Source organism: Lepidochelys kempii, chromosome 5, assembly GCF_965140265.1.
Source record: "Lepidochelys kempii isolate rLepKem1 chromosome 5, rLepKem1.hap2, whole genome shotgun sequence".
Taxonomy (NCBI): Eukaryota; Metazoa; Chordata; order Testudines; family Cheloniidae; genus Lepidochelys; species Lepidochelys kempii.
The window spans coordinates 50,583,175-50,607,034 of NC_133260.1; the positions used below are offsets into that span (position 1 = coordinate 50,583,175).

Here is a 23,860-nt window from a genome sequence, read left to right on the forward strand (position 1 = left end):
GCAATTAAATGCTACTTTGTTTTGAAGACACTGTTTCTCAGTCACTTTAATCAGCTGATGTCACTGGTGCCTGAAGAAAAAGGGGCTTACAGGTGCCAAACTTGGTTGGTTGGGCCCGTTGGATTAACATGGTTGGGTAAACAGGTGTGCTACACTCTCAAGATTCAATCTAGGAGTGGTTGGACCACATGGTTCCACTGAGAGTGAGGTGCAGGAAGCCAGGCCTGTCACCTGAGGGGTGCACTTGAGAAAGACACAAAGGTATCTAAGATGTGGTTGGCCCAGTTACTGTGACAGCTGCCTTCCGTGATCGAATACCATTCCTCAGTTCTGCAAGTAGTCAGGGCCTTTCTTACATAGGCCCCAATTTGAAGAGATATTTATTCAAAGACATGCCTGAATAAGCATGTGAGCAGCCTCAGTGATTTCAAGGGATTTCTTACATGCTTAAAGCTAGGCATGTGCTCAACCATGTTATTAAATTAATGCCTAATCCAAATCCCACTGAAGTCAAAGGGAGCCTTTCCATCAACTTCAGTGGGCTTTGGAACGGGCTGATAATACATAGCCTCCCCTCTCTACATTATAGGGCTCCAAAGTGCATCCTCCCCTGTAATAATGACCTAGGTATCATATATATACACGATTTTATATCTTCAAAATGTTATTCAAAAACTAGTCTTTATAATTGTAAAGCATTAAGGGACTGGTTTTCAGAGGTGCTGAGCACACACAGCTCTCATAAGCTTCAAGAGTTGCTGCAAATGCTCAGCATCTCTAAATCTGTGCCTAATCTTCTATACAAAAACTCAGAATCACTGATGTCCAAAGATGATGTGACGGAGCAGGTAGTGGGGAAGACTGACCTGGGGATGTCGCAGGGGAGTTTTACTGGGACTGTCTGCATTGGGGATGGGATAGCAGGGGTGACTTCACTTGAGGGATGATACCTGAGCTTGTAACCTGAGCAAGGAGGGGGGGTTGGGGCCAAGTGACACCTTTGCCCGGGAAACTGGACAAAGGCTGGAGGAGGAGCCAGGGAGAAGCTGGGTGAGACTGCTGGAAGGAGTTTCAGTTTGGACCGGTCTGGGGAAATGGAGGGAGCCCCAAGGCTGGGGTCTAAGCTCCCTGCCCGCCAGAGGGACCTGACTGAGGGGTCCTGTTTGTACCTACAAACTCTGTTTGGAACTGTGTTCCTACCGTCTAATAAACCTTCTGTTTTACTGGCTGGCTGAGAGTCACAGGGAATCACAGGAAGAAGGGGGTGCAGGGCCCCGACTCCCCCACACTCCGTGACAGATGATTATATAGAACAAACAATGCATCAGTGAAATATGTTTACCAATGTTAGGTGGGTTTGGTAGATTGAAGAACTTTTATTCAAAGCATTTTATAGAAAATGTTGTAATTACTCTGAAATACAGCTAACCTCCCAATTACAACGGAAATGATAGTTTGGTTCAATGTTTTCAATTGTTGTTCCTAATGGAGAAGAGCAGAGACTGAAAAATCAGCACAGGCTAATCAGCCCACACGTGTTTGCATCTTAGAAAATAAATTCCCATTATTTCTAAAAATCTTCCACTTCAGTATAACTTTGAGCTCACAGGAGGTCAGGACACACAACATATTACTGACCAAAATTAGAATTGAAATGGAAAATAATTTAAAAATATATATAAAGGGAAGCTACCTGATCTTTGATGAGTTCTATTGCAGTTACTTCAAGGTCCAGCTCATAGCACAGCCTCATAAAAAGAGGTCCAAATTTAAACTCACCAAAGGCCACATTTCTGTTCTCTGTATGGTACCTGATCAGAAAAGATTTAAAAAACGTAAATACATTAGGAGTGGAAAATTGTGACAAATTATGACTTTCAAGAGGCAATGAAATCTGCATATGAAATGGCTTAGGCAGACTGTTCTGTCTGTATGCAGTCGATGGCATTTAGAACAGTAAGATCATTGCATGGAAAGAACATTATTTACTAATTGGCTGGAGCTGACACTGAAGTGAACAGTAATAATAATAACGTCATCTCTTCCGTTGCCCACAAAGTAATCTCTATCAGTTTAGCAATGGAGTGGGCCTATATATTGCTACAGCATTTATTTGTATTCGATTTTGTTGCATTATTTTTTTAGTACACATGCTACTTGTAAAATGTAAAAGCCTTAAATACTCTAGTCCTCTATTTACAAAGCAAAAGCAGTACAGGCAGTAGCAGGGCTATTTTGATGCCAACATGCTGCCACCCTTTTCTGCAGGGTAACATCTAGGCGTGAGCGGCTTTTTCACTCTCCATAGCCTTTTTTCTTTTTCCTGAGCTCAACGTTTCATCGTTGCTAGAGAGATACATTACAAATAAAACTGCCATAAATGAAAAATACAGGGAGACGGAGAAAACAATTTGCTTTGGATTTTTTTCTAAATTACCTGTAAATAACATTTTTAGCTATTTCCACATCGTCTGGTGTCTGGCACAAATGCAACAATGTTTTTAATTCACCTTTGAGGATTATTCCATTTTTCTTCAATTTTTCTTCAATATTTCTAAAATATGAATCTGAAAGTAAACAAATTGTTGCAGTAGTCTATTGGACACAGCTCCTTCAGTAAGCATACTATACCTCTGTACCAGAAGTATGACAATTTCATAGGCTACATCTATACTACAGCACCGATGAAGCTGCATTGCTTGTGGTGGAGATGCTCTAAGCTGACAGGAGAGAGCTCTCCCATTGGCTTAATAACTCCTGCTTCTGCAAGAGGCGATAGCTATGTTGGTGGGAGAAGCTCTCGCGCTGACATACCTCTGTCTACACTGGCACTTAGGTTGGTATAATCCACACCCCTGAGCGATGTAAGTTATACCGAAGTAACCGGTAGTGTAGATGAGATAATACCTCCCACAGCGAAGTACATATCTGGGGGTTTCCTTGAAAACTTGAATGTCTGAAAGAGAGGGGGACTCAGCAACTTTAAAAAGGGCTCCAAATCTGAAGCTTTTCTAGACTCTTCTGCACCATGTATTGTATGGGATATAAAAGTAAAAACCCCCAAGAGCTTTGATACTCTTCTTTCTTTCTTCCAGTCCCAGTTGTAGACTCAAACAGGCATGGGACCTATACCAATCACTAGATAAGAGTATTGGTCTGGGGGATTCATATTCCTGGATAAGTGAAAGAAGCAAGGAGAAGAGATGTCTCATACTCTTCTAAAGCTAGAACAGAAATGCACAGGCTATAACCATAGGATCCGGGTAAAAAACTTAATTACTTCTCTTGGTCTCTCAAACGCTATGGTGGGTGCAGGAAATAAGAACATATAACATATACACCATAAACTAGGAATTTGACATATTATATATCCATTATGTCCCAGGGGATAATATAACTCAGCTAAGTAGACGAACAAAGTGAAGTATGACCTGAATCCCTATAAAACTTAGTTCCTACATTTAGTAACAGTGCCTGACCCACATTAATAAGTTCAATATATATCTTATTAATCTTATTCCACATCTTCTGCATACTGAAATTCCACCACTATAGCAGGGATCTTATGAGTGAAGCAAACAGTGGAAATGGAAAGGGAAGAGAGCCCTTTTAAACATAAAAAACAAACGTACTTTTAACAGTAGATCTATGCAAATCAATACTAGCAGTATTGTAATTATTAGTCCACCAAACCTTTGCTTTCCTTGTGGCAAAAGCCTGATTGACTGTGGGGCTACTAGTCCAAATTTGCGCAGCCCAAAGTAAACATCACAGGATGTAAAACCACAATTCTCTAAGGAGAATTCATCTGATAAATGCTACACAAATCAGACACAAAACAAACATTTCATGTTTTAAGAAGCAGCACTATTTTTTCAACATGAAAAGCTTTTAAGAATTGCCCTGTTGCCTAATATTTTTAAAGAATACTGTTTAAATAATGGTATATCCACACAAAGTACCAGAAAAATGAGTAAGTGTGAAGAAACTTATTAAGCTGCTTTGAAAGAAAGCAAATTTCCACACCAGATTTGTGATTATGTTAGGCTTGGCAAGCCAGTCAACTGACTGCTCAAATAATGTCATTTGACACCGATTTATCTGACCACAGTCAAATGTTGCTAAATATTCCAGCAAGAATGGCCAGATGCAGGTGGGAGCCTACCTTTTTGACTGCATCCTGGTGCCATTCTTTCATTTTATACAACTTCATTTCATTGTGTTTTGCAATTTTCTGAGTTAAAATAATTGTTAAGTAACTTGTTTTTTATTAGTCATAACTATCTACCTACAGCGAAGCCTATTGGAGACCATAAAGTTTTACTTTTTTTAGGTTAGTGTTCTAATAAATCACTGCTTTAAAATATTTGACCAATGTATAACCCAAGGGTCTCAAACATGCAGCCCGCAGAGTTATTTGCTGCTGCCCACCAAGCTCCCTGCCCCCGCGGAGTTATTTCCTGTGGCCACCAAGCTCCCCTCACCCACCGCCCTCTCCCCCCGACCCCAGCGCGTCGCTTCCCCGCTCCTCTACCTACCTCCAAGTGCTTCCCACCACCAAACAGCTGTTTGGCAGCACTTAGCACTTTCCAGGAGGGAGGGGGAAGGAGCGGGGAACAGCGCGCTCAGGGGAAGAGGCGGAGAAGAAGCGGGCAGGGATGGGGATTTGAGGGAGGGGTTGGAATAGGGGCAGGGAAGGGGTGGGAAGAGGCAGGACATGGGCGGGGCCTCATGGAAGGGGTGGAGTGGGGGCAGAGCTGGGGGCTTCTGTATCTTTATATGAAAAGGTGTCAGTGGTGCGGCCCTCGGGCTAATGTACAAATCCTCATATGGCCCTTGCGGTGATTTGAGTTTGAGATCCCTGGTATAACCAGTCAATTGACTGATTATTTTTAGGATTGTGAAATGACCAACCACAGATTATGTCTCACCTGCATTGCTCTTTTCCTCCCCCAGGGCACTAATGTGACACAGTTTCATGCCATTCATCCCATGTTTAAATTATGGGTGTCTCACTCTTACCCTATTTTGCATTATGACACTATACTGCCAATTAAATTTTTTAACACTTGTTTCTATCTTTTATCTCAGGAAATAACTCTCAGCTCCCACCCTGTCCCCCCACAAAGAATGGGTCATTTAAGATTGGGTTTTATATCTTCACCTTCACAGAACATCCCCCCCCAACAAACCTCATTTTGTTCTTTGGAATAATTCTTGCAGGTTAGCATTAAACAGAAATAAAATCTGTGTATAATCAGACAGCTTCATGAAGATAAGTCCTGCATAACCTTTCTGAACTCCTCAGGGCAGATTTAGGTTTCATTAACTAAAGGGAGAAGGAACCACTACAGATTTTTCCTAATGGGACTTTGTCTGTTAACAATAACAATCCAAGACTTTACTTCTCATTCATTTTGGAGAGCCTGAAATCTTTCATATTTCTAATTTACAAGTGTCACTAGAATCAGATGAGATACAAGAGTAGAGGTTGGGAGAAAGGAAATATCTGAATAGCACAAAATTGCTAATTTACAAAGTGGATTAAGACAGAATTATTGGCATAACCCTCCTCTAGATACCTAAGCATTTACTAAATTTTGTACTAAGTTTCCCTGTAGAAGAAAACAGTTATCTGTTCTAAAAAGTTCCAAAGTTACACAGTGGTTTGGTGGCCTTGACTGGAACAAACAGAAATCTCAAGCACTAATTTTAATATTGATGATATTGCTCAGTAAAATAAAGACTTGTACCTTTATTGCCATAAATTTGATGTTCAGTTGCTACCTTCTTCAGCTGAAATTCTTGCAATCGTATAATATCATCTGTTAACAGATATCGCTTTGCTAAAAATGGGGAGGAAGGGGAAGATTCACCATCATATTAGATTTACTGTTTGACGACACTGAAGTTTTCATTTAGGAACTGCTGCTATTACTTACCATGTAATCCACAAGAAGATTCAGGGCCTGGTTTTCAGAAGTGCTAGGCACCTGCAGCTTAGTCAATGGAAGCTGTGGGCGTTCAGTGCCTTTAAAAACCAGGCTCTTAAAGTGCATCATAGTCAAAATGTGATGGTAAACATGGTACCTTCTTTCTCAACTGAGTCTCTGAGCCATAGTTGCTTATTTTACTGACAAACATAAATATTTACTCCTACAGTTTTGCAGGGCAAATATAGACAAGGAGGAGTGAGCAGTATAATAGTTTTGCTTCATGCATAATTAAACTGCAAAAGAATAATTAAAATTGAGATGTGTCTTTCCCCACTAACCAGTCTGTGAGAGCAGTCAGAGCAGAAAGGCAGAGAAAAGCTCCCCCATGTGTGAAATCCTCTTAATAGTGGTCCTTTCCGGCTTTCTCAGGAGATCCCAGAATGCACCACTCTATGACAGCACAAATAGCGGCAGTGAAGAGACTTTGATATTTGTGCTATCATAGAATGATAGATCTTTGAAAAGTCATGGAAGACAGGAGACATTCCAGAAGACTGGAAAAGGGAAAATATAGTGCCCATCTATAAAAAGGGAAATAAGGACAACCTGGGGAATTACAAACCAGTCATCTTAACTTCTGTATCTGAAAAGATAATGGAGCAAATAATTAAGCAATCAGTTTGCAAACATCTAGAAGATAATAAGGTGATAAGTAACAGTCAGCATGGATATGTCCAAAAAAATAGTGTCAAACCAACTTAATAGCTTTCTTGGACAGGGTAACAAGCCTTCTGGATGGGGGAAAGTGGTAGATGTGGTATATCTTGACTTTAGTAAGGCTTTTGATACTGTCTCGCATGACCTTCTCATAGACAAACTAGGGAAATACAACCTAGACGGAGCTACTATAAGTTGGGAGCATAACTGGTTGGAAAATCGTTGCCAGAGAGTAATCATCAGTGGTTCACAGTCATGCTGGAAGGGCATAATGAGCAGGGTCCCACAGGGATCAGTTCTGGGTCTGGTTCTGTTCAATATTTTCATCAATGATTTAGATAAAGGCATAGAGAGTACACTTATAAAGTCTGCGAACGATACCAAGCTGGCAAGGGTTGCAATTGCTTTAAGGATAGGATTAAAATTCAAAATGATCTGGACAAACTGGAGAAACCGTCTGAATTAAACAGGATGAAATTCAATAAGGACAAATGCAAAGTACTCCACTTAGGAAGGAACAATCAGTTGCACACATACAAAATGGGAAATGACTGCCTAGGAAGGAGTACTATGGAAACGGATCTGGGGGTCATAGTCGATCACAAGCTAAATATGAGTCAACAGTGTAACGCTGTTGCAAAAAAAATCAAACATCATTCTGGGATGCATTAGCAGGAGTATTGTAAGCTAGACATGAGAAGCAATTCTTCCGCTCTACTCTGCGCTGATTAGGCCTCAACTGGAGTATTGTGTCCAGTTCTGGGCGACACATTTCAGGAAAGATGTGGACAAATTGGAGAAAATCCAGAGAAAAGCAACAAAAATTACTAAAGTGCTAGAAAACATGACCTATGAGGGAAGACTGAAAAAACTGGGTTTGTTTAGTTTGGAGAAGAGAAGACTGAGAGGGGACATAAAAGGTTGTTACAAGGAGGAGGGAGAAAAATTGTTCTTCTTAACCTCTGAGGATAGGACAAGAAACAATGGGCTTAAATTGCAGCAAGGGCGGTTTAGGTTGGACATTAGGAAAAACTTCCTGTCAGAGTGGTTAAACACTGGAATAAATTGCCTAGGGAGGTTGTGGAATCTCCATCATTGGGGATTTTTAAGAGCAGGTTGGACAAACACCTGTCAGGGATGGTCTAGATAATACTTAGTCCTGCTTTGAGTGCAGGGAACTGGACTAGATGACTTCTTGAGGTCACTTCCAGTTCTATGATTCTGGGATCTCTTGAGTAAGCCAGGAAGTACCAAAATAATTTCATAAAAGTGGGGGGGGGGGGAACTGAAAGATGAGCATGTATTATTTTATGCATCACAATAGAACCCAAACTTCCCAATCAAGTTTGGAGCTCATTCGTGTTAGGTTCTGTTCAAGTATATAGGAAGACATGGTTCCTGCCCCAGAGAGTTTACAATCTTAAGACTTCAATGCTGAACTCAATTTTTTTTTACATCTCATCTTTTTCAGCTAATTGTCAGCTAAGTTCTGTTTGCAAAATCTCTACCATCACAGACATCTTTTAAGTAACAGAAGCTATATGCAACAAAGCAGTTTTAACAGAGTTACTGTAATAGTTTACTGTAATAGTTTACACTGACACAATCCACTCTTCTAGGCTGCTTATGGAATCATTCTAATCCTTTTTATGTGTTGGCTTAATCAGAAGTTAGGAGAATACAAAAAGGAAATAAGTAGCCTAACTAATAGAGCAGCTCTTATCAGTAGGAAAAAAGGATAGTTTTATTTATACATACACACAAACCAAAAATTCTAAGGAACCAGAAAAAAATAAAGAAAATCCTAAAATTTCTATTTACATAAGAAAATAAAGGCCCATCTATACATATTAAAATATACACCAATGCAAATCATCCCAACACAGTTGAAATAAATACACCTCATTTCTTTCAAGTGTGTCTTGTCTCATGGTAACCTGTTATAACAGGTTTCAGAGTAGCAGCCGTGTTAGTCTGTATTCGCAAAAAGAAAAGGAGTACTTGTGGCACCTTAGAGACTAACAAATTTATTTGAGCAAAAGCTTTCGTGAGCTTTTGGATGAAGTGAGCTGTAGCTCATGAAAGCTTATACTTAAATAAATTTGTTAGTTTCTAAGGTGCCACAAATACTCCTTTTCTTTTTCTTATAACAGGGTGACTAAATGACAATTCTTCTGTTCCCACTGAACTAGAATCTTGAAAATTGGTATATTCTTTCCTCCTTCCACCCCCAAAACGTGCCATTTCTAACACATCTCATCAAGAGATCATCAGTTTAATAATTTACAACACTTCTTTATTTTTGAGGTGGTCTTATTAATAAGGCTATGATTTTGTCACAGATATTTTTAGTAAAAGTCACGGACAGGTCACGGGCTTCCATGAATTTTTCTTTATTGCCCGTGACCTGTCCGTGACTTTTACTAAAAATATCCGTGACAAAATGGGGAGCCGCTGCAGGGGCCGGCAGGGAGCTCTGGGGGCTCCCATCACCACCCGGGAGAGCTCGGAGCTCCAGGGTCCCCCTCCCCCTGTGGCTTGGAGCTGCTGGATCTCCCCCCCCACCCACGGCAGTTCAGATGCTACCAGCACCTGGAGCAGCAAGGAACTGTGGGGTAACCCCCAGCCACCTGCCGGCAGGACAGCTCCCACCACTTGCCGGTGGTCTTTGGAAGTCACTGAATCCATGACCTCTGTGACAAAATTGTACCCTTACTTATTAAGTATCATCCTCTGATTTGGAGAAATTAAGGCAACTGAGATTTCATTTATTGGATTTTCACAAACAAAATTTCTGAAGGTGAGGAACTACACCACAGCAAGCGATATTAATATCCACAGCTGTCCAAAGCATGGAGTGCAGTCAGCTAGGAGACAATAATGTCCCAGGGCTGCATATTAAAATGTACCTCTCTGTTGCAAGGCAGAAAGAACGCATTCAGATTATCAGGTCCATGGCTGAGTCTAGCCCTCACATTTAGAAAATTCATCTTTTGACTTTAAATTGCACAAGTTTGATTTGAAAATCATGGGGAGAGAGAAAGGAAAAAAAAGTACAGAATGCCATAATACCATTTTTAGTCACTTTTTGTACTTTTTCTCTCCCATCTCTCTGCTTGCCTCCACCTGTTCTCTCTTGTTTTATACTTAGACTGTATAAGCTCTTTGGGGGCAGAGACTGTCTTTTTTGTTCTGTGTTTGGATAGTGCCTTGCACAATGGGGTCAGGGTCCCGGTCCCTGACAGGGGCTCCTAGGCATTACTGCAACACAAATAATAAATAATATTATTTCTGACTAGCATTCAAATTTCCTCTGGATAAAAAACTCACCTAGTACAAACTCCACAGCACAAAAACTAGTCCAAATTGTTTTCTTTGCTGTGTCATTTTCTTAATTGATTTTAATGGGGAAAAACAAGCTGTACAGGGCAACCTGATGTGTACATTGATTGCAAAGGAAAGATGCAAGATTCTCGATAATTTGAAAATAGAGGATTATACAGGCAGATGCTAAAAACTCTGAAACCCTTACAAAATAGTCCCCATGGTACTCCAGGATTCCAGAACTCTGGAAGGTCACTTCTTGATTTCAAGTTATACTTGCTGAGTATCCAACACAGGAAGAGTCAAGAAGTCTACTTCATATATGGCACCCAGATATCATGTTGGTAGACACAGCAGAAATAGACAAATACTGAAGCCTAACCATATTATCCAGCAAAAAAGTTAAGTAAAGGGGCACTAAATACGCAGATTTTCAAAGCTACATAAATTAGCAAGGGGTTCAAAGGGTGTAAGGTAGTTTGTCATTAGGTAATTAGAAACATTTGGAGGACAATGCAGACAGAGGCCCTGGTAGTCATGACTGTGTAAAGTGTAGTGGGAAACAATAGGACTGGACCAACCACCATGAATCATACACAGTAAAGCTCTGAAAGGCCTAATTCTGGAGCTGACAGAACACTTCCTGTTTTAGATTCTTCATGTGAAACAATGTCTTTTTCCCCTTCATTCCGTTAATTACACATATACAGCTTCCACCCAGAATCAGTGATTACTACTAAGAAGTTACTAGTGTATCCTACCACTAGTTACAACTGCAGCTATAAAGCCCAGTGTTAGAACTGTGATTTCAACCCAGGTACTTCTATCTTTGGGCTTGATCCTGCTAAATCCCAAATGCCCTCAAATCCCTGCCCCGAAAAGACTACAATCTGAAAGATAAAAGAAAATGAAGCAGGAGGGAACAGAATAAAAATCGTAAGTAGAGAGGTTGGTGGGGTGACTGGTACATGCATTATTAATGCTGCACTGAAAAATACAGCTACTATTTATCCCTATGGAAAACCTCCTGCAAACTGCCTCTTTACCTATCTAAAAATTCGTGTACATGTTGCAACTGAGTGGGTCTTTTAAACATTTCCATAATATTTTCTAAAAGTGAAAAGAAATGTTTATTCTATGTAAACAAACTCATTTCCTAGAAGCTGCTGAAAGACAGGAGAGGATGGCATAGTATATATCTTGACTGCAGAGTTAACTGAGGGTGATGAGCACTTGCGTTGGCCTCACCTGGGTGTGAGTGGCCACGCTGCAAAGCTATACTCAAGAGCGTCCCTGGTGCATGTATTACTGGGACTTCTGAGGGGCTCATCTCATGGCTGTTAGTGCTGAAGTAAACTGAGCTGCTTTATAGTTCTTTCCCAGTAAACTGCAGAACTTGGCTGTCTTTCTGTCCACCTGGGGCTAATTGTGAGAAAGCACTTGTCAGAAACATACAGCTAAGGGTTGCATAAAATCCCTCCTTTACCTGTAAAGGGTTAAGAAGCTCAGATAACCTGTTTGGCACCTGACCAAAAGGACCAATAAGGGGAGAAGATACTTTCAAATCTGTGGGGGAAGGTTTTTGTTTTGGGCTTTTGTTGTTCTCTCCAGGACAGAGAGGAACCAAGGCAGGGAAAATACATCTTCTAAAGCCATACCTGAACTAAGCATCTAAGATTACAAATTGTAAGTAATAGGAAGGAAATGCATTAGATTAGATCTTTTGTTTTAGCTTGTGAATTTTCCCTATGCTAGGAGGAAGATTTATTTCTGTTTTTTTGTAACTTTAAAATTTTGCCTAGAGGAGAATCCTCTGTGTTTTAAATCTTATTACCCTGTAAAATTATCTTCCATCCTGATTTTACAGAGGTGTTTCTTTTACTTTTTTTTCCTTTATAATAAAAAGTTCTGTTTGGGGTTTTTAGTGTCCTAAAAATCCAAGAGTCTGGTCTGTGCTCACCTTGTTTACTCTCAAGCCTCCCCAGGAAAGTAGGTGAAGGGAGCTTGGGAGGATATTTTGGGGAAACGGGAACTCCAAGTGGTCCTTTTCCTAAATCTTTATCTAACTCACTTGGTGGTGGCAGAAATACCGTTCCAAGGACAAGGAAGAATTTGTGCCTTGGGGAAGTTTTAACCCAAGCTGGTAGAAATAAGCTTAGGGGGTCTTTCATGGGGGTCCCCACATCTGTGCCGTAGAGTTCAGAGTGGGGAGGGAACCCTGAAAGCACCGGAGGACTATCAGCATTCAAATGCTTTAGCTTGCATCCACACTGCAAAATGGGTGGGTTACCAGCCCAAGAGCAAACATCCTTCAGGCTTTATCATATATCTCAGCTTGAGTCAAGTGAGAGGTTTATGTGTGTGGATGGGAGCAACAATAAGAGCTCAAGTTAACAACTCTGCAGTGAAAACAAGCCTTTAGTTATCTAAGACCAGGTCTACATTACAAAGTTTTCTCAGCATGTCTAGTTCGGTCGGGGGTGTGAAAAAACCCACATCCCCTAACAGGCACGATTATGCTGACAACCCCCCCACCCCAGAGACACAGCTATGCTGATATAAAAGTGCTTCTGTTGGAATAGCTAACACAGTTCAAGAAGCACTTTTCTGCTTCAAGAAGCACTATGCCGATAGACAAATTAACTCGTGTAAGCTGTATCTACACCAACATAGCTATATCAGCAAAGCACTGATAGTGTAGACAAAGCTTCAGTATCAGGTTTGGAATATCTAGACTCTCTGGAAGTACATCCTAGCAAGGCAGACATCCCTTCAACCTTCTAAAGCAGATAAGCTGGGTATCATACAGGGCAGACATTCAGTAGCCACTGAATCAGCGCTGGGACAGAGAGTCTGTGTATGGGACTGAATGATTTTATCTGGGTTGAATTCAATTCTTTGTCTTCTGAAGTACTCTATAGCCTTAAATTTGTAACTTATAGAGTAGAAAATTGAAAAGAAACTTTAGAGGGGAAAAGTATGTATTGAACTGATCACTAGCAATGTACATTGTGGGATCATGGAGATTCCACTCACTAAGAAAAGCAGCTCTGTCAAGAAACCTGCTTTTGTTGAAGTGGCCTTTCATTGTTCAGAAGCTTCCATAAAAGGAAGGCCCATCGAGGAATTCTCATTTCTAAAAAGATAGGACAATAATAAATGGAAGGCCATTCCCAGTTAAGGCACCTCCAACATCACAAGTTGTAGGTAAGGAATGCAACAAGGATGTAGTTACACAGGCTGTTCTGTTGCTCTTAAATGCTAGAAGCACTGAAACAGAAATAGAGACTGGGAGTGGCTAAGTCATTATGCAAGGTAACCTATTTCCCCTTGTTTTTTCCTAACCCCCGCCCACCCCCCAGACATTCTTGTTAAACCCTGGATTTGTGCTGGAAATGGCCCACCTTGATTATCATACACATTGTAAGGAGAGTGGTCACTTTAGATAAGCTATTACCAGCAGGAGAGTGGGTTTGTGTGCGTGTTGGGGGGGAGGGGCGTGAGAAAACCTGGATTTGCGCTGCAAATGGCCCAACTTGATTATCATACACATTGTAAGGAGAGTGGGGGGAGGTATTTTTTCATGCTTTGTGTGTATAAAAGATCTTCTACACTTTCCACAGTATGCATCCGATGAAGTGAGTTGTAGCTCACGAAAGCTTATGCTCAAATAAATTGGTTAGTCTCTAAGGTGCCAGAAGTACTCCTTTTCTTTTTGTGAAACAGAAATGCAGCTTTTGTTGGGTGGATTCCCTTTCCTTTATTTCCACGAACACAGTAGGTCTCAGATTAGGGCATTTGGAAAATTTGTCAAAATAACGACTGGGTGTCAACAAGCAGAGGCAACAGGGGTTTGGGCAAGGGCGCTGTTCTCACTGGGAAATTTTTACATAAAAAAATAAAATTAAAGCACTTTTCAAGGCCAGTAAGCATGACCTTATATTTACAGATTGGAAAAGTGAGGCACAGAGATGAAGTGATCTGCATATTACTCACCCAGGGATCCAGCTGCAGAGCTGGAAACAGAACCCACATCTCCCACCACGTCCCTAACCTAGCCAGTAGCATTAAAACAATTTTTATAGGGGGGATGCTGAAAGCCATTGAACAAAACTATAAACCCTGTATGTGATGGAAACAATTTCAAGCCAGAGAGTGCTGCAGCACTCCTAATTCCAGCACCCCTGATCCAGCAGATCGAGGGATATGATTGTTCCCCTCTATTCGACACTGGTGAGGCCTCATCTGGAGTACTGTGTCCAGTTTTGGGCACCACACTCCAAGAAGGATGTGAAAAAATTGGAAAGCGTCCAGCAGAGGGCAACAAAAATGATTAGGGGACTGGAACACATGACTTATGAGGAGAGGCTGAGGGAACTGGGATTGTTTAGTCTGCGGAAAAGAAGAATGAGGGGGGGATTTGATAGCTGCTTTCAACTACCTGAAAGTGGGTTCCAAAGAGGATGGCTCTAGACTGTTCTCAGTGATAGCTGATGACAGAACAAGGAGTAATGGTCTCAAGTTGTAGTGGGGAGGTTTAGGTTGGATATTAGGAAAAACCTTTTCACTCAGAGGGTGGTGAAACACTGGAATGTGTTACCTAGGGAGGTGGTGGAATCTCCTTCCTTAGAGGTTTTTAAGGTCAGGCTTGACAAAGCCCTGGCTGGGATGATTTAGTTGGGGATTGGTCCTGCTTCGAGCAGGGGGTTGGCTTAGATGACCTTCTGGGGTCCCTTCCTGATATTCTATGATCCCACCCCAGGAATCCCTATTTCGGACTGAGGCCCCATATGGCGGGCAGTGGGGGCGGGGGGGATTTACACGCTCCCCTCGGACAGCGCAGCCCGACGCTGAGCGCTGTTAGCTGCTGACACAAGCGGCTCTCTAGCCCTTTGTACCGCTGCGGGCAGGGCAGACAGCCAGCTCCAACAGCCCCGCTCCCCCGGCGGAGCCTAACCCCAAATACAGTGGCGCACACGCTCCGAAGCACGCCGCTGACAGGCCCAGGGGCCGCTCCACGCCAGCCCAGTAGCGAGCAGACGGAGCTCAGAAGGGACCACACATCCCAGCAGCCCCAGCGCCAGTTTGCCGAGTCCACTAAACCCAAGCGCTACAGTGCATGCTGGGAAGCGTAGTCCTCCTGGGCCGTGACGCCGTCCCTGGAGTGCGCAGCCTATCCAGCCTGCGCGCACACGACGCCCCCACCCCTCTCCCGAGCCTAGGCCAGACGCCCGGGGGGTACCTCCGTGCGGGCAGCTCCAGCAGCTGGGCGCTGCGGCAGCTGAGACCAGCATGGAACGTTTCATTGTCTCCCGCAGGATTCCATTGGAACCTCTCGCTACCGCGGCGGCCATTCTGTCCTCGGAACGTACCATCTGCGCTCAGAGGCGGGGCGGGGCGGCGAAAGAGGCCACCCGTAAATGGAATTCACCCCGCCCCCCTCGCTCGCGCTGGTGTCCCTCCAGGGGCAGGGAGGTGCGCGACTCCTCGGTAGCTAAATAGCTAGGTCAGAGGAGCACTGTCTCTGTGGCTGTTCTTGTCTCCCCTCTCCGCCTCAGGGAGTGGTACATTCCGAGATGGCGGCCCCCATGCTCCAGCGAGCCGTGGTCTTCTGGGGCCGGGCTGGGGGTGCGAGAGTGCCTCGCGCCGTGGCAGGTGGGTGACGGTCCAGAGCGCGTGGCCCGGGGCAGTCCGCAGGCTCCAGCTGCCCTGGGGCTCGCTGGGGGGTGCGGACTCCCGGGCGGAATCAGTCAGGCTGTCGGGCACCGCTTGGTCCCATCACCTCCTGCGTGCCCCTGGGATCGGAGCAGGTCCGAGCTCGCCGCCCGCGCACGGCTGCTGTATGCCCGGGCGTCAAAGGCCAGTGCAGGAGAGCTGGGATCTGCTTCTGGCTCCGTAGTGCACTTAGGAGATGACCAGACAGCAAGTGTGAAAAATGGGGACGGGGTGGGGGGTAATAGGAGCCTATATTAAAAAAAACCAACAAAATCGGGACTGTCTCTATAAAATTGGGACATTTAGTCACGCTAAGCGCACTGCTGGGGTGACCTGTAAAATGGGGATAATCATGCCCCTCCCCGCCAGTGTAAAGTGCTCTGGGAGCTCTGCGTGCAAAGGAGGAGTCAGAGTTGAGTGTCCTCCTATGGCTCCTGCACCTGGCATAAGGGGGTTACTAAAGCCAGTGCCCATGCTAGTCCACTCGGGGCTCCAAGCAGGAATATTTTTTGGGGTGGCCCACAACACATACTAATAATTAATAGGGAGCCTTTTTGAGCTGCTCAGGGCCTTAAGCAATTGTTGAGTCTGCTTCTGCCTAGCACCAACTCTGACTACAGTTGCGAATGTAGACCTACATTTATTGCGCATTCACCACCATACTATCATCTATCCAGTCACCTGCTTTTCAGGATAACATGAATTGGCACCCTGCTGTAATGCTGGGGCTCTAAAATCGGCAGGGATAAACGCTTACCAAAAATTATCCATCCAGCAACAAAAGTTAGAGAGGTAAGGTGAGTGAGATAGTATTACCTCATCCACCTTGTCTCTCTAATAGCTTGGGACCAATTTGGCTATAACACCACCACCTAGGGCAGTGGTCACCAACCTGTCAATCATGATTGACTGGTTGATTGTGATCTCCAGCAGCATAGTGTGGCTGCCTCTAGGGCAGACTCCCTGTCTATCAGACCCATGCCGCTTCCGGAAGCAGCCAGTGATGCCCCAGGGGGCAGGCGTCTCCCTCTGTGGGCTGCTCCTGCAGCTCCCATTGGCCAGGAGAACTAAGGGGCGGTGCTTGGAGAGAGGGGCAGCATACGGAGACACATTCTTCCTCCCTTCCCCCCCTTCCCGCAGGGGTGCATTGGCCCCATCTGGGAGCAGCTTAGGGTCAGGGTAGGCAGGGAGCCTGCCTTAGCCTCACTGAGCTATTGGAGGTAAGTGCTGCCTGGTGGGAGGCTGCACCCCATCCCTGAGCCCCCTCCCAGAACCAGCACCCCATACCCCTCCTGCAACCCAAGCCCCACCCTGAGCCCCCTCTCAGAGCCATCATCCAAACCCCCTCCTGCACTTCAGCCCTGAGCCCCCTCCTGGAACCAGCACCCCAAACCCTCTCCTGGACCCCAAGCCCTGGTTCCCTTCCCAGAGGCAGCACCCTGTACTCCCTCCTGCGCCCCAACACTTTGGACCCTTCTCCCTGAGTCAGCACTGTGATGTTGCATTCCATATGTTTTATGGAAATATGCTTATGAGTGTGAATATGATGTAACTGGAATATGCTTTATGCAAAAGGTCTCTTGTAAGCTATCATAACAAAGGTTATAAACTACTGAATATATTTTTCCTATTTCTATGCATGTATCATTCTTGTGTCTGAAGCTAGACATATGAAGTATAACTCTGAGGTCCTATTGTAATTATGCAAAGTGTGGGCCCTGAATGGTTGTTTAGGATCTTGATGGCTCCCATTGACTAGGACAATTGATTGTAAGTGGTTCATTTACATGCAAGCCTTCCTCTGTACTGTAGGCCAACCCAGGAAGAATGGAGACTAGGGGTTTTACAGTGACATGTGACCATGTCACATGATACTGGAATCCATCTTAATCCTTGTACTTTTCCATTGGTGGGGTGGGGACAAGCACAGACAAAAGATTCCTGCCTTGTGCCAAAGCTATAAAAAGGGGTGGAACAGGCCACAAAGGCTCCCAGTCATGAGAAAACCCCTGTTTAACACCTGAGATGTCTGCTGGATCTAGCAAAGACTGTACAGGGGGGAAAGGATTTGGCCTAGACGAGGAAGGGGTCTAGTCTGTGGAAAAAAAAGCTTATTGGCTCATCTTTGAGCTTGAGATATTACCTGTAATCAGTTTCTTAATGTACTGGGCTTAGACTTGTGAGTTTGTTTTATTTTGCTTTTGTGACTTACTTTGTCCTGCCTATTATTACTTGAAACCACTTAAATCCTACTTTTTATACTTAATAAAATCACTTTTATTTATTAATAAACCCACAGTAAGTGATTAATGCCTGGGGGAGCAAACAGCTGTGCATCTCTATCAGTGATACAAAGGGCGAACAATTTACAAATTTACCCGGTATAAGCCTTATACAGAGTAAAATGGATTTAGATCCCCTTGGGAGCTAGGTGTCTGGGTGCTGGGGACAGGTAACCTGCTGAGTTGTTTTTAGTTAATCTGCAGCTTTTGGGGTCATGGCCCAGACCCTGGGTCTGTGTTGCAGCAGGCTAGGGTGTCTGGCACAACAAGGCAGGGTTCTGGAATCCTAAGCTAGCGGGGAAAATGGGCTCAGATGTAATTTCAGCACATCAGGTGACAGTCCTAAGGGGATCTCTGTGAGTGCCCCACCCTGAGCCCCCTCCTGGAACCAGCATCCCATACCCCTTTCTGCACCCTGAACCCTCTCCTGCACCCCAAACTCAGACCCCCCTCCCAAAGGCAGCATGTGGTAGCCCCTGCCCTGACCCCCTTCTCAGAGCCAGCACCCTGTACGCCCTCCTGTATCCCAACACTCTGCCCCATCCTGGAGCCCGCTTCTGTGCCCAAACTCCCTCCTCGAGCTTGCACTCCTCACCCCTTCCCCCAGGCTCAGCCTAGAGACTCCTCCCACACTGTGAGCCCTTTAGCCCCAGTCCAGAGCCTACACCCCCTCCTGAACCCCAACAACCTGCCCCAGCCCACTGAAAGTGAAGTGAGGAAGGGCGGGCGAGCAACAGGGGTGGCGAGAAATGAAGTGAGCGGGGCAGGGCCTTGGGGGAAGGGGTGGGGTAGATCCTGGGTTGCCCTTAGATTCAGAGAGTGATCTTGGTGTAAAAGAGGTTGGAGACTACTGACCTGCAGCAACCCAACTTAACCATTTTTATTAAAGCTTGTTTTTACAAAAGCAAAATTTGGGGCAAAATTGAACTAGAGTTCTCCTTAAAACCCTGTACATAAACAGCTCTGGTGGTGGAGTTTGTTGGGTGTGTTTACAATTTCAGTAATTTGAAATCTCTCCTTGTTGCTTAATAGTAGGTCACTGTCCATGTCACAGAAATCACCACCTTTTCATTTGGCACTAAACGGTATTCTTGTGACAAAAGTGAAGTAGCATGGAGACTGAACTACCCTCATGGTTAGGGATGAAGCTCTGAAGGCAGCACAGAAGTAGGAGTAGTAATACCATGATTCCCCCCCTAAAATAACCTGGTGACCTTCCAGCAACTCCCTTTTGCATAATGTCCCTTCATTATGATGTCTGTACTGTGTGGAGACATCACATTTCAGCCTCTACAGCTGGCATTCTTAACCAACTCACTGTGCACACAGACACAAACAAAAGGGAAAATTGTTCTAAAATGGCTAATTAAAGTTATCACTGTTTAACACACCTACCACTTATATTGAAGAATGGAGGATATTAAATGCTTCTTGTGATTTGAAACCTTTTTGTACAGCTGAATGCATACAATAAATGTATTCAGACCACAGGACTCCAGGCCACCAGATCTGTTTGATGCACATTTGCAAAGAAATGCAGAACTGGACATCTTTAAAAAGAAGGGTGGTGAAGCGAGAGGTTCATTTTCTAGCTTCCAGCTATAGCAGGAAAATAACTGTAGGAGTAAAATGAAAAACAATGACTTTAATGAGGTTTGTTAGTGCTTTCAGATGAGGTCTTGAAAACAAGTGCTATGTAGTGTGTGGAACCATAATATTAATTTGTACATAAATATTTCATCCAAGTCTTTCAAAGCATTTTCCATCCATATCTTTACCTCTTTTCCCTTCAGCAACACATGACATGCTGCTCTTGCACCTCTCATGTATTCCTTTGTACAATGGTGTTCCCTGTCCTCCAGGATTCAGCACTTGCCCTTGTTTTCCAGAAGATATGAAGAGTCTTGCTCATGTTTCACAGGGCTGCCAGTGTCTCTCAAAGAGAGCTTGGAGAATAACCATTTTTTATTTGGCTTATTGGCAATTTGAAAAAAAAATCCTTTTGAGTTGGTTCTAAAATGAAAACTTTAGGCAAATAGAAGTAGTAAAAAAATAAAATTGTGGGTTGAACAAAACATTGTTTTTACGAAACTTTTCATTTAAATTTTGAGCTTTAACATTTTTGAATTTGCTGAATAAAACTGAATGACATTTCAAAACCTGAAGTCATTTCAAACTGAAAAATTGTAACATTGTTTGGAAAATATCAAAACAAAATGCTTTGAGTTTCAGATTTATATTCTGAAACAATTTGGGGAAACAGACATCGGTTTACAAACTGACATGAAGTTATGTTATTGAATCTGCATTTTTTTTTTTGCCAAAAAAAGGTTCCGTTGAAAAATTGAAGTCCTAATCACAAATGTGTATGAACAGAGAAGTATGTGGAGAAAAGTACATGCTTGATGCCAAGTGGGTTTTTTACTTCTTGCTTTTGTTCATTCATGTTTCCTGGTCTTAGGTTTTTATTAGAGGCATAGAGAAAATAAGTAGTTTGTGAACAATAAATGTTTTAATGCCCAAAAGCTCTCTCTCAAATGCTAAAATCAAGTTAAGTGTTGTGGAAGTTAATTTCATGTTGGAGGGGATTATAGATGCTTCTAGGGAAAAGAAAGTGACCACGGTAATGTCTTGTCTTACTATGGTTTGAATGCATATATGATGAATTAACTGCTTGAAATATGGAGTGCTCACAAAACAGTTACAGTTAATTCAGTGAATGGAAAAATATAAAAAATTGTTCTAATAAAATGTTCATTTAGTTAAACTGACTCCTTTAAGTGACCTGACTTCAATATATATATATATATATTTTTAAATTAGGCAGAAGATCTATTCTTTCTGCAGCTTACGTGGACAGTTCAAGATGGGAAGAAAGAGAAAAAGAGGTGCACAGCTTGGGTAAGGAAAGTTTTTACATTTACTCATGTTGACTAACTGAAAAAAAATCTAAAATCATTAAGGAAGAGTTAATACCATTACTCACATTTTTTAGTACTTAACACTGAGTATTTGTGGAGTAAAATGCTACTAAGATTGAGTAAGAGGATCAGAATCCAATCCTGTAAGTTAGAAATATCTTGCCTGTCTGTACTATTGATCCAAAACAAAAACATGCAGATACTTTCTGCCAAGGGTAGACTTTATACCTTTCATTAAAATTAGAAAAATGTCTTTTCTGTAAATTGTTTTTTTTCCCACGAAAAATACACATTCCATGGATGTGATTTTTTTTTATTATCTGAGAAGTTCAAGTGCCCATTCTAAGTTTTGATATCAAAATTTAAAAGGCAGTCTGTGTTACTTACAATTAACAGTAAGATGTGTTAGATGTGCAAGATGTCATTTTGTAAACTATTGGAGGATAATTTTCAAAAAGACTGACTGAAATCTCCGTGTCTGCTACATTTTTTGCTGAGATTTATTAATTTTCTATCAGGAAAATTGAAACTTAGTTTTGGGTTTGTTCAACATTAAACCATCTGCTATGGTGTTTCATGGGAGTTGTAGTCTGTGCACTTGTATTATCTCCTTTGGGCTGAGCTCCTGGGCTGGACTACATCTCCTATCTCCCTACCAAAATGACAGTCTATTTTGGTCAATTTCACAGCCATGGGATTTTACAGATAGTAAATTTCATGATTTCAGCTATTTAAATCTGAAATTTCACAATGTTGTAAGTGTAGGGGTCCTGACCCCAAAAAGGAGTTGGGGGAGGGGTTGTGGTACTGCTACCCTTACTTCTGTGCTGCTGCTGGCGGCAGTGCTGCCTTCAGAGCTGGGCAGTGGGAGAGCAGTGGCTGCTGGCTGGGAGCCCAGCTCTCAAAGCAGAGCTGTCGCCAGCAGCGCAGAAGTAAGGACGGCCTGGTATGGTTTTGCTACCCTTAGTTCTGTGCTGCTACCTGCAGAGCTGGGTGCCCAGCTAACAGCTGCTGTTCTCCGGTTGCCCAGCTCTGAAGACAGTACAGAAGTAAGCGGGCAATACCGTGATCCCCCCTAAAATAACCTGCAACTCCCTTTTGGGTCAGGACCCCACCCCCTCAATTTGAGAAACTCTGGTCTTCCCTGCAAAAATCAGTATAGTATAGGGTAAAAGCACACAAAAGACTGGATTTTACAGTGGGAGATCAGATTTCAGAGTCTGTGACACGTTTTTCCTGGCAGTGAATGTGGTAGGGCTCTACTCATCGTGCACCACAGTATCCACTCTGAGCTGCATGGCGTATCATAGGGTAGTTTCATGGCAAGCTTTCAGCTTCCTTTAGGCAAAGGGATTTTCCTAGCCATGTATGAGGCTGTAATCTGATCTCGATTATGCTTGGATAAATCCAGAAGATCTGCACTAAGGACCAGTTAGTGCCAGTTGTGATTTTGAGGGGGGCGGCAGAAGAGGAGGAGAAGGGTGTTGCAACTGTAGAAGCTTAGAGGGGGTGGGAGAGGAAATGTACTGCAGTATCCAGTCAGTTTTCTTGCCACTGTAAGATGTCATCTCAAATCAAGATTGGAAATGTTTCTAAAAGATGTGGTGTAGCTCAACAAGAAGTTATAGGATAAATACTGGATTACTGGGTGAAAGTCTATGGCCTGTGTTGTGCAGGAGGTCATGATCACCAGAATCCCTTGTAGCATTAATGTTTATGGATCTGTGAACTGCTCTCTATAGTGCATAACTTTTTCATCTATTCATAAATAACTGGACTGATACTAACTCATTTTACTGTACATAGGCTACCAGAGTTTTTTTATATCAATGACTATAGCCCTGATCATACAGCTCTCTTATGACACTTTTTGGGGAGGGAGACTACAACCTCTTTTCTGCCTGAGACCTTGGTCCAAAGCAGTTACCTTACTCCTGGCTGCCTCTGAAAGTCAAGACTGCTTTTCCCTTTCTCAGGGTTATTAGAACAAATTCATTCATTTGGTTTGGGTTTTGGTGTCTTGTTCCTGGAAGGAACAAAAGAAGTTAGTAAAACCATGTCATTTCTAATAGCATGTTGGCGGAGATGACATCAGACATCTGGACTGTAATTAGTCTTTGCTAATTGTGTTGCTGCACATTTAATCATGTGCGTAAGAGCAAAAAAATAATTACTACTAGGATGAATTATTCATATTAAGACAACTTGTTTTAGTAATATTGAAGAATTTTTCATGGACTCTTCAACTCCTGCAGAACACTGAGAAAGAAGATTAAACTGGCACTTACCCCTCTGTATCTGTTTTGCTGGTAGACGCCTATAATCTCTATGGTTGTCAATCTGGCACATCTCATGATGATTTAAAGAAAGTAATATTTTTGATATAAACAAACAAGAAGTGTTCTTTACACAAATTCCCTCTGTTCCACTACTCTGATGACATGGTTGTGTTTCAGGCTTGTTCCTTTACTGTGTTATCTGTATGTGTATTGTTACAAACTTGACTCCATAAAAATAAATGATGATTATAGCCTAAAGTTAATGTTCCTGGAGTGATAGGATTGAGACATCCAAATATTGCAGAGGAGAACATAGTTTTGGATGTGGAACAAATGCTAACTAAAGAACAGTGGGTTTTTAAAAGATGAGATTGACATGTCCTGGTCATGGTTTTCAAATAGCCTACTGATCGGGGAAAAAAATCTGTTTAACAATAAGAAAAGGAGTACTTGTGGCACCTTAGAGACTAACCAATTTATTTGAGCATGAGCTTTTGTGAGCTACAGCTCACTTCATCGGATGCATACCGTGAGCTGTAGCTCACGAAAGCTCATGCTCAAATAAATTGGTTAGTCTCTAAGGTGCCACAAGTACTCCTTTTCTTTTTGCGAATACAGACTAACACGGTTGTTACTCTGAAACCTGTTTAACAATAGACTCTCTTCTGAAAATTAGATGCTCAAAA

The 23,860-nt window shown here is 42.9% G+C and overlaps 2 protein-coding genes across 6 annotated transcripts in view; one reads left to right on the top strand and one right to left on the bottom strand.

Moving 5' to 3' along the window:
* The window catches only part of PTCD2 (pentatricopeptide repeat domain 2), a 39,518-nt gene extending 24,160 nt beyond the window's left edge, over positions 1-15,358 (bottom strand). For all 3 annotated transcript variants that reach the window (XR_012158931.1, XM_073344313.1, XM_073344311.1), the window contains exons 1-4: positions 15,220-15,358; positions 5,754-5,846; positions 2,438-2,567; positions 1,694-1,811 (exon numbers count right to left, since the gene is read on the bottom strand). Coding sequence is in view for 2 of the 3 variants with exons in the window: in XM_073344313.1 (XP_073200414.1) it covers positions 1,694-1,811; positions 2,438-2,567; positions 5,754-5,846; positions 15,220-15,352 (474 nt within the window). In the remaining variant the exon portion in view is untranslated. The remainder of the gene's footprint in view (positions 1-1,693; positions 1,812-2,437; positions 2,568-5,753; positions 5,847-15,219) is intronic.
* A 91-nt stretch (positions 15,359-15,449) lies between these two features.
* The window catches only part of MRPS27 (mitochondrial ribosomal protein S27), a 61,812-nt gene continuing 53,401 nt past the window's right edge, over positions 15,450-23,860 (top strand). Inside the window, exons 1-2 of one of the 3 annotated variants that reach the window (XM_073344308.1) lie at positions 15,450-15,632; positions 20,798-20,875. In XM_073344308.1, coding sequence (XP_073200409.1) covers positions 15,554-15,632; positions 20,798-20,875 — 157 coding nt within the window. In that variant the 5' untranslated portion in view covers positions 15,450-15,553. Of the gene's footprint in view, positions 15,633-16,748; positions 16,913-20,364; positions 20,387-20,797; positions 20,876-23,860 lie in introns of those variants that run through there. The other 2 variants (XM_073344310.1, XM_073344309.1) reach the window with 2 other exon arrangements.